Source organism: Leopardus geoffroyi, chromosome B1 (assembly GCF_018350155.1).
Source record: "Leopardus geoffroyi isolate Oge1 chromosome B1, O.geoffroyi_Oge1_pat1.0, whole genome shotgun sequence".
Classification (NCBI taxonomy): Eukaryota; Metazoa; Chordata; class Mammalia; order Carnivora; family Felidae; genus Leopardus; species Leopardus geoffroyi.
Window position 1 is genome coordinate 149,465,697 of NC_059327.1, and position 17,825 is coordinate 149,483,521.

Sequence of the window (17,825 nt, forward strand, 5' to 3'; positions counted from 1 at the left end):
ACGTAAGACTACCAAACTTATATACAAAGGAATTATGCTAACAAGTGCCAGGAGACAATTTCAGTTTAAAAATGAAAGTATTATTAGGGAAAGGAAAAAAAAAAAAAAAAAAAGGAATATCAACCATTTAATAAACAAACTCAACCCAACTAGTATAATGGAAAAAAAATCCCATAAATCTCAAACTAGAACTGTCTTTCATTCACTGTTTTGAAGAGATCAAAAAATGCTTTTCATATCAACCATATCAAATTATTAGAAGCAGTAATTACTAAAGGAAAATTATCCATCTGCCTTTCTTAACATCTGTTTGTTATTTGTTAGCATTCTCTTATGAGTCAGATAGCGGAGGTGAATTGACAAAATTTATCAGAGAAACAAGTAACTAAATAAGACCAGAGATGATCGGTTAACTAACTTAATACATACCATCCAATCTATGAAAATTGAGTCAGAATATACAGAAAGCTTAAAAATACCTATTTACAATAAAAATTACACAATTATTTATAACTGAAGACCCCAGTACAGAAAGAAAATCTAATTCATCATATCCCTAGGACACTATTACCTAAGAGTTATATGTAGAAGTTGCCTCCACTTGAGCAGTTTGTTTGATCAGTGAAAGAAATAAGTCTATTTAAATAATCCAAAGAAATTAGCCATTCTTAATAAAAACAAGTTGTGAATTACTCCAAAACAGTATGGAGTAAGAATATCCCCACATTTAAATTATCTACAGAATTCAAGGTAGTTCCTTCACACTTTTGCCTTCTCATACACTTACTACTCGTTTATCTCTGTATCTTGCTTCATGTGGTACTGGGTGATGTCCTGAGTAAGGGGGATGAGCTTGAGGAGGTGGAGCATGGTGCTGATAGTAAGGATGGTGTGGAGGTTGTTCCATTCCAGGATAAGGAGCCTAAGAAAAGAAACCACTTCCATAAGCATCTACCAAATATCCGTGTAAATAAACCATTTTTAGAATTCCACTATCCAAACAAATAATTTAATAATCTGTACTACCCATTTACTTCCACAGAATTAGGGTTTGTCAGAATACCCTCTTGTTGTGCTTGTTGGAAATTTGTGCATAACAAACTAATTACACATCCTTGAAGATTTAACATGTTTGGGGCTCCTGGATGGCTCAGTCGGTTAATCATCTGACTCTTCATTTCCACTCAGGTCATGATCTCCCGGTTCGTCAGTGCAAGCCCTGCCTCAGGGTTCCATGCTCACAGTGTGGAGCCTGCTTGTGATTCTCTCTCCCCCTCCCCTGCTGGTGCACGCACCATGCACCCACCGTGCACTCTTCTCTCCCTCTCTCTCAAAATAAATACACCAACTTAAAAAAAGAAGATTTAATATGTTTACACTTTCATGTCGTGTCATTTAAATACTAATAGAACACAGTAAACCCTTAATCAGTGCTTACAATGAGCCAGGCACTGTCCTAAGCACTGAGGGAGGCACCAACAACTGGTTAAGTAACTTAAGATCACACTGCTAGTAAAAAGGTGGAGCTGGACACCATAATCAGGCATCCTGGATCTAGAATCAATCATCTTAATCTTAACATCTACCCTTAAAAAAAAAAAAACAAAAACAAAATCTCCAGAACCTAAGGAACTTTTAAATGCCATTATAAAATGTGTAAGAGCAAATCAAAGGTTACTTTCCTAGTTAGTGCCAAGAGAGTATTTTGACATTTAAAAATTTTCACAGAATCTAAGGAAAGCAATCTTATTAATCCATCTATCTTGTACACAGTACCTTAAGTGCAACAAGTCAGATGAAGAGGCCACATTACAGGCAGCGTTAAAAAAAAAAAAAAAGATAAGAACTATTTAAACTTCTAAGTTTTTTATTTCTTGGGAATTAATTCTTCAGCTATCCTCAATACCTTAAAAGATACTCTTAAGAAGAATATTCAGCTTTCTTACAGGAAAAAGAATTTAATAGTTATGAACAGCATTTAATTAACCTTATTTTACAGAAAAAAAATTAATGAGTGTTGGGATCAAGCACTTTACTAAACTTCACATGTATTTTATAAATTATTTTGACAATCCCATAGAGTAAACACTGATATTCATTAAATTTCAAGCCACAAAAGGACAGGCACAATGTCGATTTCATGCACCAACCAAGCCTAACGCAGAGTGCCTTGCACAGAATGAGTACATTAATTTGATGAGCCAAAGAATGGACAAATACCCTCTGAGTTTTACCGATAAAGAAAACTAAGAAAGAAACCTATTATGAAACTTGCCCAAGATCACAGAGTTAAGAAGGGAAGGTATCTGAACCCAGGCAGTTTGCAGTACTAGCTACTACAAAAATAAACTATAACACTTACTAATTAAACTTGTACTACTAACACAAATCAAATTACTCACTAGTTTTTAGTTGTAAAAATAGATTCCAACAATTTATTTAATGGGTAACTGTAACAGTCATCTTCCAAACAAGCATTCAAAATATATGAAACTGCAAATGAAGTGAAATAATTTGCAAAAAAAAAAAAAAAAAAATACAAACCATTCCTTGCCAAGGTGGTGGTGGTCCCATGTTATGAAATTCCCTCACATAATCATTGTAGGACTAAAATGAAAAATAACAATGTCAATAATAATAAAAATCAAACCCAGAACTATAAAATAAATCAGATCCTGGTTTTATGAACATTAAATGTATAAAATGAAATGCTTACCCCATTTAAAAACACATCTCGGCGAACTCCTGAAAATCGTCTGTTGGGAATAAGATTTGTGAAACTAAATTCAGGTAATTCATAAACTAGTTCTAAGAATGTAATTTGAAACTAAGCAAGAGTGAACCCAACTTACCTGTCTACTTCCTGGTATCGTGGATCCTTTAAATACCCTGTTCAAACATCAAGCATTTTAGTAAATCAAATTTATATTTTTTATTATGGCATTATAATTAAACCTTCCTTACCACTCATTTCAATTCTTTCCATGAAATATAGTGATGCTATTAAGTGATGCTATTATTGTATTATTCCATTTTCAGATTTTCTTCTTAGATTACAAGATAATCTAGAAAGTAACTAATAACTTACTGATACCACAGAATTATAAACTGCTAGAGAGGTTTTCATATGAATCTTCTAAATCCACACCCCAATTCTCGCTAGATAGAAAATTTCTTCATTCTGCTCCATAAGAAAAGTAAGGGCAGAGGAATTATCTTGAGGACACTGTAATAGGACTTCCTTAAAAACAAACGTTTACTTTCCACCTTAGGTATTCACAAGCTCTAAGTCAACCACAGACAGTTTTTAAAAATGCAAACTTAAGGGGGAGAAAACAAGTCCCAAAAATGAAGATGTATACATTTTAAGTGAAAGAACCATGACAAAAAAAGAAATATTCTTTCTCCCCATCTTAAAAGATGGAAGGACTCAGCAAATCAAAATGTAAAAACATTTGAGTGCTCATGTTTCTGAGGAAAAACTAATTTCACTCTCAGGAATATCCATTTTGGAGAAGAATGAGGTTTATCAAGCCAAAAAATGCTGTAATGTTCACTAATACCAACTTTCAAATTGCCTAATTTTTGTAAGTGTATTATAAGTACCGTCTCTTAAACTCTGCCTTTTTAAATTCTGATAAGACTAGCTGAAAGCTGCTTTCTAGATTATAAACCAAATATTTCTCATTCCTCTCTAAAAACATGTGAAAGATTTTTATTTAAAAAAAAACATAGCATAACTTCAGTTTCCAAATAAAGCTATATACCACATGAAATACTAAGTATTATAGAAAATGAAAAACATAATAAAGTGTAAGATGGCTGCTTTCCCTAATCATCTTTAATCTTAAAACACATGTGCAGTTTCCATTTGTGAAATAATTGTAAATTAGCAACATCAGGTAATTAACAGATGATGATGAGTCACACTAAAATAGATAACCTTCACGAAGTAGAATTTAAGTGACAACTATTGATAATTTCCTATGATTTAAGCAGTCATATCCTAAAGTTTTCTCACTTTTAGAACTACAGGATTACAATAAATGTTTTTGTGTCGTTGTTGTTGTTTTTGTTGTTGTTTCATAATTTTAAGTCAAAATCTGCAGGATTATAAAATATTAACCTGGTCTCTGGTGAAACTCAGGGGCATAGTCAATCCTTGGTTTCTTTCTGCTGTTATGAATATCATAATCTTCTGGTCGACGCCTACACAAATTAGACACATTAGAAATTAAACCAAAAACTGCTGGGAGAACAAACAGCAATGCAAGAGTTTCTGACAGAAATAAGTACAAAGAATAGCCCATTATTTCCTTTAAAATAACATCCTAATTTCTGGTGAGCAAATCTTAAAATTTCTAAATTTTAATTCCTCTAATTACTACAGAAATCAATCCTTGAATGTATTGCTGGAAGTAGATATGCTCTATAATCTCATGCTATCATGAAAAACTTGGAAAGAGCTCAAAATATGTAAATCACATTTTAGTATTCTAAACAAAAGTAAATGAGCTGCTCTCAAACTAACGTAAACATCCAATTTAACAAAACACTTTCCCAAATAAAGTCTCCATTCACGTGAAAAAACAAAGAAAAAAAAAAAAACTATCACCATTACACAATAGGTAACTCTAAAATCTATATATTCAAACTTATTAATACCATCTTAGAAGACGTCTACACAGAATTAATTATTTCTTGCTTTTTTTGCTTTGCACAAAATTATGCTTTTCACATGATCATACAGAAAATTTGAAACTTATTCCAAGTGACTTTACAGGAAAGTTTTGATAATCTTAATACTTGGAAAAACTAACTTCTATAGTTAATAACATTTAAAAATTAAGGGAATTTTTTCCAGAGACAATGCCTTAAAATAAAACTGGAAAGTAATGGAGCAATTTAACAGAGTTCATAAAACGAGTTCAAAGTATATATTCTTTAGAAAGTGAAATTTTACTGTCTGCAGAGGGCTGCTCTTTATGGTCTCCCATAAATCTCAATGGCTAATGTAATACATCATTAAGTACACTTCACTTTATTTAGCATTTAATAAAGAGCTACACAAAATAAAAACAAGAATTCCAAGTTTTTTTGGCAATAAATGTATCTTTTTACCCTTACTGTCAAATAAAAAGTCTATATAATAACCTGGCATCACTAGTTTTCCAGCTGTTTCTTTGAGTTATCAACTGCTTTCATTAACTTTTCCAAGACAAGTTCACTCAAACTGCAAAGTGCAATTACCCCAAGCCCCCGCCCTCCCCAACAAAATAAAAACAGTTGCATCTACAATAAATAAGACTAAGAAAATTAAAAGCTGGTTTAAAAAATAAACATACCGCTTTCTTGTAGTTTGGGGAGTGCATTTACGACCGGTATAAAACATGATAGAAACAGTTCATATAGTAGTCCAACTACTGACTTTAAGCTGTAAGCCATACATATATGGAGGCCCTGGCAGGCTTGAGAGAAGGTGTAGTGGTGTAATAAGTATAGTTTGCAGTCCATTGCAAAACTGAGGTAAAAACTTCACTTGTATATATTGTATTGCACTGGAAACCTCTTAGCTTAAACTTCAAAAGACATCTTGGTGTTCAGTCCTTTAAGGCCAAAAGTAAGGGGGCTCTGCCAGGTGTCCTCCTACCTACTTGACAGTGTCCTTTTTAAGCTCAAAGAAATGGGGACTCTTGTTGGATTATCTGTACCTACCACAGGATGTTTCCACCAAAAGGAAACTTAACCAAAGGTTTCATCCCATCAACCATACATCCAACAGTCTTTAGCAGAATATTTTAGATTTAGCTGTATGCAAATCTACACAGGGGAAGGTGTTGGGTAGAAGGGCTTAAATCAGTCCTTTGCAAAGACTTCTCCAATTCTGTAACAAGTTAAACCCCCTTTTCCTGGAAAATGCTGCTTAGTTCATAAAGTAGTGATCAATAACCATGACGATCCTCTAAAAAACATTTTAAGTCCACAGGTACTGCCAGCATCTGGAAAAGTTGTAAACAGACACAGCAACAGCCCTTCTTTTCGGTTTGTTGCCGGGTCTCCCAGGGCCACTTGATCCCCTTTGGAAAGAACCTATTGTTTTCAGAAGCTCAGCAAGATGTGTGAATTCACTGGGTACATGTTAGAGAATATCTGGCAATGGGGTTAACACATCACGGTGATAAAATTTGAAACAGTCCCAATAATGCTCCTCTTGAATATCAAAATAACTTAAAATATTTTATCCTCTAAATGAGGCGTCATCTTCTGAAAAAACATTAGTGATCCTTTATAAAAGTCCCATATCTGATAAGGCTTATCCAGAGACACACCTGAAAGAAAAGGCTTTTTACAAAATATTAACAATTTTTGCAAATAAAGACTTCCTTCTCTCTTCCTCCTTTCTAGCCTGTTCTGAGCAACAAAGGCCTACCTCATTGCAATTGCATACATTGTATTATCAGAAAACTATCTAATTTAAACTGGTTATCACTCTTTAGCAAATAATTTTTTTCTGCATAAGGAAAGATCCCCATTTTCCTCTTGAAAAATGACTGAGACCAAGGTGACCATGTGAAATCCTCAATGAAGCCACAAACTAGTCCATGCAGCTTGATTTGAGGATTTTCTCTTTCTTCTTTACCGCAGGACAAACTTTTGACGAATCACATTCCTCCATCATGTTATTCTGATACATGTGCCTATTATCAGTCCAAAGAACGTTTCTAACCTTCCCACATCCCGGACTGGTTCTCGACGGGATGGACGTCCTCTTGATCGGGGCTGAGAATGCATTCTTCTCTTGTGACGCATTTTATGAATGACCTGATACAAGTCAATACTTTCATCAGGGGGAAATAGAAGACAAAGCTGGGTTCCACATTCAAGTTCAATTTCCTAGAACAGGAAAGTAGTAATTTACAAGATGAAAACAGGAGAAATTTTCAATAGACTTCTTGTATTTTCCTGAAGTACAAGAACAAAAACTGACTTGAAGACTTCCTTCTCAAAGCTGATGATCATACAGGATTCCAATAAACTTCCTTGAAAGGTTTTAAAAAACCTTTCAAAAGTGTTTTATGTATTTATATACGGGTAAAAACTAAAAGTATATAATCTGCAAAGTTAAATACACAAATGCAGTTGCTTAAAACTCTATGACAATCATCCTCTGCAAACAAAGGAATGTTTCTTTGTGCAAAATACAAAAATATCAGGACAAAGTTATCTACCTTAACTCAGCGGAGGAAAAACATATTAGTGTGTGCCAAAATACATTACAAAACTACATTACAAAAACTACAAAGGGAGACTAATGTATGGCTTTTTAAAATGAAGATTTATTTTCAACCACCAGCAATTTCATTTATGAGTAATGAAAGCACACCGCTTCTGGTTCAAAGTTACATGTAGAAGATTCGGGTTTAAATCACTACACTTATAATTTCATTTGCAGACTTGAAAACCTGGGTGCATATACTTTTCATATAGCTTCCTTCTGATTAGAAAACTTCAGCAAAGATGTTAAATGGCATTTCTAAAATTATACCAAGTGCAGTAAATAACATAATGAAAACCAACTAAAATAAGGACCAGAATTTCTCATCAAAAACTTTTCTTTCAATTGTATTAAGTACCATATAAAGCTACCTATCTTTCAACATTTATGGAGGTCTTACTAATTGGTCAAAACCACAGTGATTGTGAATTCCAAATAAGAATATTTTCCCTTAATCTTTCACACGAATTCTTTCAAAAATGGCTTAAAAATGTCCTTCAATAAAATTCTCTAAAAGGAATGATTAAATGTATGTGTTTTAAATAATCAAGTAAGACAACAAACCTGTCCATCACGTCCAATCTTTACTGGTTTATGTTCATTCCAAGGATTGGTGAGATGAGCTGACTTAGTGAAGGGTAATTCACGCCTAAATACAAAGTAATACCAATTATATTCTTTTGCAGAATCCTTTAGGGACCTTGTATTACTTCAGCAGTTAATCCTGATTTAAACGTGACTAAAATTTAAAGAATTACTCAGGCTAGAAGCATTCATTCCCCAGAGAGGGAGCACCTTTAAGAGAAGGGTTCTTTCCACATTCTCCAGTGTTCTCAAAAATAAGCTAAATAATACAGTGTGTAAGAACATGAGCTTGGAAACCAAGACAGTTTGGGTTTAAACCCCAGCGCGTGCTCGCTCGCTCTCACGCGCTCTCTCTCTCCCTCCTCTGAGCCTGAGCTGAATTCTTCAGCTTATAAACAATGGTATCACCACCTACACTTCATACCTGTTTTTAATAGTGTGCAAATGGAACGACATATAACATGCTTAGTTAGCTCGTTTCTGTGTAAACAAACCGCATTTTTTATTAACTAATCAACAAAGAGCTGAACCTTCATCAGACAGTTAATACCAAATGAAAGTAAGTGTCCCCTATCCTTCATTCAGAACTGCTCTCCCAGATTCCAATGTCCTCTCCTTTTGAGGAAGACAATAGTTCCCTATCACCCATGGAATGGCTCTTGACAATACAAATGTTTATACGTACAAATTCGTATGTCTGCACATATGAATTATGCCCTCCACTTAGGTGAGTACTTATATAACTTAAAGAAACTCAGGCTCTAAACTCTGAGCCACAGGGCAAAATGGTCTCACCAACTTAAAAGAGACAGCCTGTATTTTTATATTCTTTATCAACCTAGCATAATGCTAAATGCAATTCATTCCTATTAATTATCAAGGAATAATCAAGTTAACAGCACTTAACAAGGCTTTATCTATGTGTGTGCAAAGTAATGCCAAATTAAATAAATGCGTTAAAGAATTATTTATTGTATCTACAATACACATGAAACTGCTCAGCCCAAAGACATACAAAGATGAGTAAGATAAAGAGCTGCTTGTATTCGTAAATTTCTTCCACAGCTATCAAAGAAGAATAAACGAGCACATGAAAGTTTTGCTGGTCACATCTATTTTGGAGAGAAAGAAAATAATAAAAAAATGCTTCCTGGAAGAAGTAGCATATGGAATATGCCTGGAAGAAAAGTGACCCAGGAAAAGCCAAATGTAAAGAGCTAAGGAAGGGTTACGTTTGAAGCAATGAGAGCTTGAACAAAGGTATAATGGAGACGAAAAAACACAAACAACCTGGTCTAGTGGATAAGCTATATAGCCATTTGTTCTACTCTTACACCAATTTTCTTAAAGATGAATATAGGATGCTGAAATTTTATAACTTCTTTAAACTTTGGGAAGAGTAAAGTGTATCTAAAGTTAACACAGTGGCATGCTCTGTGGTGGTGATCATGTGAATATATGGGGGAAGTGGGCTACGAATGATGGAAATACCCACTAGGTATTTCTAAAAAGCTTGAATTCTTAGTGTAATAATATACATCTTACTTCACACACCAAAAGTGGCTCAAGAATGTATACCTATATGTATACAAATATATACACACACTTTTTTTTTTTTTTTTACTTTTCAGCTCTCAGAAGTTAAAAGAAACAAGTCTATACCAAAGCCTAGGGTATCCAGAGGGAAATCTCTAGTAACAATTCTTTGTACTTTAATACTTTGTTAGATTTTTCCCTCTAAATTGCCAGTTAAAAAACAGTTACAGGAGAGGAATAAATAACCTACAAGCCACCAAAATACAGGCAGTTACAAATTGTTCCTGCAGAAAGTTATCACTGTTATTTAAATATTAGCAATGAAATACTGAAGGACCAACATAAAACCACACACTGAGTTGGGTTGAGTCACTTGGGATTAAGCTTCTCGATGGCATTGGTTCTAACTAGATTCTACAGATATTTTTTTGTGTGTGTTGACAAATACATACCTACCAGAGTATCACCAAGAACTATGAGGCCCTAAGCAAAATAGGACTCAGAATGTATTTAGAGAAACTACAGGACCACAGTCATCATAGTTATAGAATAAACATCCTAAAAGTTACCTTTTAAACTGACATGTGTAATGAAGACAACTACAGATGACCAGCTTTATTGTGAGTAATTCAAAGAACATGGAAGTAACTCGCTGATTTAAGGGGTTTGGTTAAGTGGGACAAATTTAACAAAAGAACATACAACTGTACAAAGGCTCTTATGTACTATATAGAGGTTTGGCTACTAAAGTTAAAAGAAATAATGGAGAAATTCTAAAAGAAAAGAGAAAATGGGCTAATTGGAATGAACATGGAAGGGGTGAGTATAAAATAGCATCAGTAGATGCTAATTTAATTCTGGACAAATGACATTTTATAGAGTATAGCCTTATTTAGAGGTAATTCCCAGTGATAACTTAAGTCACTTTTTATGGCTCCTCTCCTATCTGCTAACACGCACCATGTGATCTTAAACTTCAGTGTGCCTACAAAATACATGAGCCATCAGAAATTCAAGAGGTTTGAGGTGTGTCTTAAGATTCTGCATTTTAACGATCAGATAGTACTGACACAAGTGGTCGAGAGACCACACCTGAATAAACTTAAGTCTAGTTATTATTAAATCCAAAGGGTGCTTAAATAAGTCTACCAAAACTATCATATCTGAAAAGAAAAAATATTGATAACAATTACTATTACTGATAGAAAGCCTTCAGCATTTATATTTAAAGTTTGATCCTCTTAACTGAACCAAACGTAATTCTCATTTTATACACAAAACTTAAGAATACAATAGGGGCGCCTGGGTGGCGCAGTCGGTTAAGCGTCCGACTTCAGCCAGGTCACGATCTCGTGGTCCGTGAGTTCGAGCCCAGCGTCAGGCTCTGGGCTGATGGCTCAGAGCCTGGAGCCTGTTTCCGATTCTGTGTCTCCCTCTCTCTCTGCCCCTCCCCCGTTCATGCTCTGTCTCTCTCTGTCCCAAAAATAAATAAACGTTGAAAAAAAAAAAAAAATTTTAAAAAAAGAATACAATAGACTTACCCAAGGAAATACCCACATAATATTACATGCCCCTCAGAATTCTTCATTATAAAACTACTCTTGAACTAAGTGATGAGTATTTTAAAAATTAAAGTTGTAGTTTTTCTTTATGAATATTCTTGAGGATATAGGAGTACTGATGCATAGGGGCACTTGTACCCCAATGTTTATAGCAGCACTCTCAACAATAGCCAAATTACAGAAAGAACCTAAATGTCCATCAACTGATGAATGGATAAAGAAATTGTGGTTTATATACACAATGGAGTACTACGTGGCAATGAGAAAGAATGAAATATGGCCTTTTGTAGCAATGTGGTTGGAACTGGAGAGGGTTATGCTAAGTGAAATAAGTCATATAGAGAAAGACAAATACCATATGTTTTCACTTTTATGTGGATCCTGAGAAACTTAACAAGAACCCATGGGGGAGGGGAAGGGAAAAAAAAAAAAAAAAGAGAGAGGTTAGAGTGGGAGAGAGCCAAAGCATAAGAGACTCTTAAAAAATGAGAACAAACTGAGGGCTGATGGGGGGTGGATGATGGGTATTGAAGAGGGCATCTTTTGGGATGAGCACTGGGTGTTGTATGGAAACCAATTTGACAATAAATTTCATATATTTAAATAAATAAGTAAATAAATAAATAAATAAATCATCAATAAAGAGAAAAAGAAAGAATATTCTTGAGGTACATTCTTGAGGTACGTGGGTGGTTTAGTCAGTTAAGTGTCTGACTCTTGAATCCAGCTCAGGTCATGCATGATCTCATGGTTTGTGGGAACGAGCCCTGCATCAGCATCTGCGTTGGCATGGAGCCTGCTTAAGAGTCTCTCTCTCCCCTTCCCTTTGCCCCTCCCCCCACTGGTGCACACTCGCTTTCTCCCTCTCTCTCAATAAATAAACATGAAAAAAAAAAAAAAAGAATATTCTTGGGGCACCTGGGTGGCTCAGGCGGTTAAGTATGCAACTCTTGATTTGGCTCAGGTCATAATCTCACTGTCATGAGATCAAGCCCCACATGGTGCTCTGTGCTGGGCATGGTGTCTGCTTAAGATTCTCTCTCTCACTCTCCCTCTGCCCCTCCTGCACACATGCTCTCAAAAAGAAAAAGAGAAAGAAAGAGAAAAAGAAAAAGAGAAAAGAAAAGGAAAAAGAAAAAAGAAAAAGAAAAAAAATTCTTTCCAGGTCAACATAAACTTAAGTACAATAAAGAAACTTTACTACCCAAAATTCTGTACAAAACGTTAGTATTTTGGGTTTGTACCTCTTGTTAGTGAACACATATCAAACAAGTTGGTAAAATAGCCAATAAGTCAGTGAGGAAGACAATACGTGAATAAATTAAGCTCACCTTCTGAAATTAAAAAACAAATTTCCTTATCAAGAATTGGGAAATGAAGGTTAATAGAACAAGTAACATTCAAAACAAAATTAGCTGCAACCAATTTAAAATGGGTAATTATTTTGTCTACTAATCCTAAGACAACATTATCTCCAAATACTTTCCAGTAACACCAATAATGTTTCTAGTCATAAAACCACAGACTAACAAACTTCTTTGGTTTTTATAGTTATAGACATCCAAATAAATAAGTCTATCTCTGCTAAGAAATAGCAAGCACCTTGTTTTCCCAAAAAACTGCCACCAGATCTTTAAATTTTATAATCTTAATTTGATTATAATAGAAGTATAACTTAATTATGACCTTAATTTCTAAAGAGCCATAAATTTTTATTTAAAAATCCTGGGTATAATGGAGTAGGGGAATTATCACCGACACCCTCACCAACCTAACACTGCATTCCAACATTATAATTATGCAATTTTTCATTTGTTTTTCCATGTTGTCACATGGATAATTACTTCTGTGTATTACATTTAAGCGACAAACCATAATTCACTTAACCAGTTTCCTATATGGAAGAATTTAGATTGCTTCCAATTTTTCCCTATAGAAAGTAATGATGGGATGAGAAGTAATGATGATATATTTTTATCCAGTTTTGCTACTCTATCAACAATCAACCTAATATACTATTTTCACTATATTATTGCTTATGTATGTTCACAGTTCTTCACTTTCCCATACATAAAAGTTTAACTCCTTTGGCTGGCCCACATTACTGTTCATCTCTATCTTTTATCATCTGTTTCATTAAAAAAAAAAAAAAAAAAAAAAAGGACTCCCTACCCCACTCACATACCTTCCCCTCCCCCCCCCACCGCTTTACCATCTCCTAAGCCCCATGGCTTCTGCTTGTGTTTCCATGCTCTTCCTAGTCTGCCTTCCAGACCAGATATGAATAGCATTTTTCACTCTTATCCAATTCTTCCATCCTCATCAAAATCCGACACCTAAGCTAATTTCAACTTATAAAAAATACATATGGTCTGTTTCAAGTAATATTTTTTTACTGAAATTAATTTTATAGGCAATAGATGTGTACATGCCATATAAAGTTCACTCAAATACTTAGTTTTTTATGTTAAAATAACTTTCTAGGCCCAAGATGTAGCCGCTCCTGCTGGATGTGTCATGTCAGCAAACAGAAGCTTAGGTCTAACTTTTGTGTCCCTGTATGTGCTCAGCTTGACCAGAAATGCAGTATATCCAATCAGCCAATCCCCAAACACCAAGCCACCTTGAGTCTGGGCTTTCTCACCCCAAATGAGGTTGACAACGTAGCCCTAGCTAGTAAGATACTTTCTATTTGTCTCTCTCTTGTTCTTTATCCTATAAAAGCTTTCTGGGATGCCTGGGTGGCTCAGTTAAGTGTCCCACTTTGGCTCAAGTCATGCATGATCTCAAGATTCTTCAGTCTGAGCTCTGCATCGGGCTCTCTGCTGACAGCTCAGAGCCTGGAGCCTGCTTCAGATTCTATATCTCTCCCTCTCTCTGCCCCTCCTCTGCTTGCACTCTGCCTCTCTCTCAAAAATAAACATTAAAAAAAATTAAAAGCTTTCTGCCTTCTGCCCCATTTTGCAGCTCTCCACAGGAGAGTGTCCATTTCATGAAGTGTTAAAGTTTGTATCACCTAAATTTACTTCTTTTATCACTTTCTAACAATGCATATTCAGTAAGAACATAACAATAGTTGTAATAACTCAGTTATTTCTAATAAACATATTTAAATCTTAATTACCATTTTCAAAATATAATACCAACTAAACATGTTTTGCTATTTCCTTAAGAAAAAGTACTTGTTCACAACTAAATTAGTTACCTCCAAAATATGAGCCAAGTTAAACAGTGGCTATTTTCCTATACCAGTTACTAAATGACACGTTAAATCACTAAAATCACATAGATCTATCCAGGTAACATTCCAAGCAATTGTCTAATTCATGACAAACTTACTGCTATATTACTAATACAGAGTACAAATAAACTACATAAAACTCCTGACTACATAAACCTTTGCCTTTACATCCTATAGGAGATATAAAGACAGTGAACAAGATAAGCAAAACGTATTGATGTTTAACTTTACTTTAACACTGTTAATTTTTTTTGGATCCAAATCAGCCTAGGAATGAGTCTGAAAAAAGAGTGTAATCATCAGAGAGAATAAATTAAAGCTAAAAAACTGTGGAGTTTTAACATTAGTCCCAATTGGCAGCCATTTAGTGCAGATTTAATTATCTACACTAGAATGTATAATTTACCTGCAAATCCAGTCAATTTTAAAAACTCCTCCCAACATTTTAGCATTCATTCCTGCTGGAAGCACCCAATGTATAGGAGATCCTCCATGATGTGACTCTGAAGAAAGTCTTGCAAATCCTAAGGGGATCAAATCACAATAAATAGGTGCCTAATATAAATGATGTTTTTATATATCCAAATTATTTTTATCCTTACCTTGAAATTTTCCACTCTCTCTGACAGAAAATATTAAGATAACACTCCTTGCAGATCTGAATGCAGCATTTAATTTCTTCTCATTTACTGGCAGTGTGGACCAAACACCCTACACAAATAACATAAAGATCACAGACTGAAATTAATGCAAATCTTTCACCACTGCAATTGTATCTGCAAAAGACCAAGGCTACTGATACTGTTGTATTTTAAATTTAAGTAAGCTATAATTAAGAAAGGTCTTACTTATCAGCTGTCAAAATAATGTGCTAATTTATTAAGAACTCAAGAAAAATATGGAGAAAATTCCCAACCTTAACAAAATCATTAAAGCTTTTGGGGGAAGGATGTCATATCTTATGAGATAGAATTCTACATAATAGAAACAATCACCTAGAATTATTTTAATTATCACAATGATTTACTGTGGGTAAAAACATGTTTGAAGGTGAATCACAGCATGTACATTTTTCTCCTTAAACTGCTTAATCAAAATAATTAAAAATACTATATTGGTAAATTATAAGAAGAAAATTTCTGTCTGGTTTCTAGCATTTCTCATTTTTCCTATTTAAGTTCAAATTTTTAGACATTAATAGTTTGACTAAAAAAAGCCTCCGTTGTACACAGAGCAAGAACAAAGCTACTAATTTCTAAAGCATTGTAATCTATTACTTGTTCGTGAAAAGATCAAAAGAAATAGCATGGTAAGGTAAGGCAGAAGCTCTAATTCAGTCAGTCTAGTCTTATAAACTAGATCTCATTCACACTAAGTGCTTAATTACTTCTGCCTAAATTCACTCTAGCAGAGAAACAGAATAAACTTCCACGAGATAGCTATTTGGTATATTATTCCATCTAGTTTGATGGATAATGACAAATATAAGACAGTAATACTGACAAAATATGGTTTGAAAAATTGTTAATTTTCTAAAAATCAGTAGAGGCTATAATGATTCATTTTAAATCAAGAAAAGGAAAATTTTGTAAAACGGTGTAACAAATATAGGTATTTTAAAAGAAAATTCATATCTTACAACATCCTAACAGCAACTGGACATATCCTTTTTGTAAAGCCTTGCTTGGGTGGGCCTTTTAGCTAACTCTTTATCTTTTCTTCTAAATCCAAGTGATATAAAATAAATAAAATAAGTCCAAGTGATGTCAGTTCTAAAAATAAAAGAAACTCCCCATAAAAGAATGATTTCTTTTCAACAACCTCAAGGTGTAAAACCAGCATCAATATAAAACAAAAAATGGTTGTAGAAACTTTTAAAACGTTACTTCAGTAAGTTAGCATTTGAAAACAGAAACACAAAAATCCAAAAAAATACTCTTTTACAGTACGAAGTATAAAACATACATAATTCTTCAATATCAAATATTCTGACTTCTAAAATCACCTTCAAGACTGAAAAGAAAACTCCAATTACTATTAGGTCGCTAACATGGCCACAAAGCAGACCTTAAGTGGCAAGTGGGCTGTGGATCTTTAAAGCTCTAATGAAAATCACAGTATACCACTCAAGATACTCAAGTCTACCTTCACACTTAAAATTTTCAAGACTGGGATAGTTTCAACAGAACTGATGCTAATACCTTAGCTTTGGCAAGAGACACATTCTCATGGTTGTTACTCTTTATGAGAAAAAATCTTGCATCCTGTAGGACATATTTGAGTTTACTGGTTTGATCTGAAAAAAAGAAACCCAAACTGATTAACCAGAAGCCATTATCACAGACGTGTAAGCTGTACTAACTGAAATTAGCCCTCTACAACCCAGCTAAACTTTTAAAATTCATAATCACCCATTCAACCTGGAAAGCTAAGCCACAACACATAATAGAGCAAAGCTAAGAAAAGACACCAGCATTCTGCAAGAAGTTAAACCTAATCTAGTGATGTTCCGATATATCAGATTCATATTTAAGTATGAAAATGGCTACAAATTTTATAGATTTCTTTTCCAAAATCATTCATTTAAATAGACGATTATGCTATTAAAAACATATATACTATCCACGGTGTCCAAAACCATAAAATATCCTGAGATTTTTGTTACTGTTCTAAAAGGTATGCAGTAAGAAGTAAATGTGGAGCTGTCTCTATGTAAAACTACAGCATTAATTTTTTCTTTAATGCAATATATCAGAACATTACTACATTAAAACCAACTATTAATGGAGAACTAATAAGGCAAAATAATGACTTTATGCAGCATGCAATGAAAACAATTTCAAATTTAAATGATACCTTTTCGGACAGCACGAACGGAAGATGATAATTTCTCATGCTTCTTTTCTGAACCTGTATTTAGCCAAAGTACATTTGTTCAGATTGAGCTTTAATAGAGATAAGACAAAATTTCTACAGTCTTGTCACATAAAGTTCTCATTCAAGACAAATTATTCTTCCTGGCGCACCCACACACACAAAAAAATACTTCTCAATGTGTACGAGTGTTTTGTTTTTTGGGTTGTTTGGATTTTTTAAAAATAATGTATATTTGAACAGTTTCCCACTCAGAAAACTAGTCACTGAATCATCATCTTCCAAGAAAAAAAAAAAAGTGAAATTCCACTTAAGCAGTAACAGAACAGGATTAAAATAAGAAAAAGCTTAGTTTTCTCTAGAATTATTACACTGAACATGCCAAAAATCAATACTAATGAACATCAACAAGTTCACACTAAACTACAGCCTCCACACTTTCTACAGCAAATTACATCAGAATCAGTCAGATATGACCACAAATGAAAGTAAAATGAGGATACCTGCATAGGACTCTGATGCAGAGCTTCCACTTCTATCAAAAACAATTGGAGAGATGCCTCTAGCTCTCTTCCTTTCCTTCTTTTTCTCATCTAAAAAGAATTCAAATGAGATTTTTAAAAACATTACAAGACAGGTACTCAAACAAGAACGTATCACGTGCCTGGTTTCTGCACAATCTCTAACAGTCATTGCTAATCTCTCCCCTGATCCCTCAATTTCCTCAGCAGGTGTTCCATTTCAAAGGTAT

The 17,825-nt window shown here is 34.1% G+C and overlaps 1 protein-coding gene across 8 annotated transcripts in view; it reads right to left on the bottom strand.

The window, feature by feature from the left end:
• Positions 1-17,825, bottom strand: part of YTHDC1 (YTH domain containing 1) — a 35,891-nt gene that overhangs the window by 2,545 nt on the left and 15,521 nt on the right. For 3 of the 8 annotated variants that reach the window (XM_045473851.1, XM_045473849.1, XM_045473857.1), the window contains 12 exons: positions 17,578-17,667; positions 17,057-17,110; positions 16,402-16,496; positions 14,803-14,911; positions 14,607-14,724; positions 7,841-7,925; positions 6,728-6,894; positions 4,127-4,209; positions 2,853-2,889; positions 2,717-2,780; positions 2,545-2,607; positions 788-922 (listed from right to left, as the gene is read on the bottom strand). In XM_045473851.1, coding sequence (XP_045329807.1) covers positions 788-922; positions 2,545-2,607; positions 2,717-2,780; positions 2,853-2,889; positions 4,127-4,209; positions 6,728-6,894; positions 7,841-7,925; positions 14,607-14,724; positions 14,803-14,911; positions 16,402-16,496; positions 17,057-17,110; positions 17,578-17,667 — 1,100 coding nt within the window. The remainder of the gene's footprint in view (positions 1-787; positions 923-2,544; positions 2,608-2,716; positions 2,781-2,852; positions 2,890-4,126; positions 4,210-6,727; positions 6,895-7,840; positions 7,926-14,606; positions 14,725-14,802; positions 14,912-16,401; positions 16,497-17,056; positions 17,111-17,577; positions 17,668-17,825) is intronic. The other 5 variants (XM_045473854.1, XM_045473850.1, XM_045473856.1 and 2 more) reach the window with 3 other exon arrangements.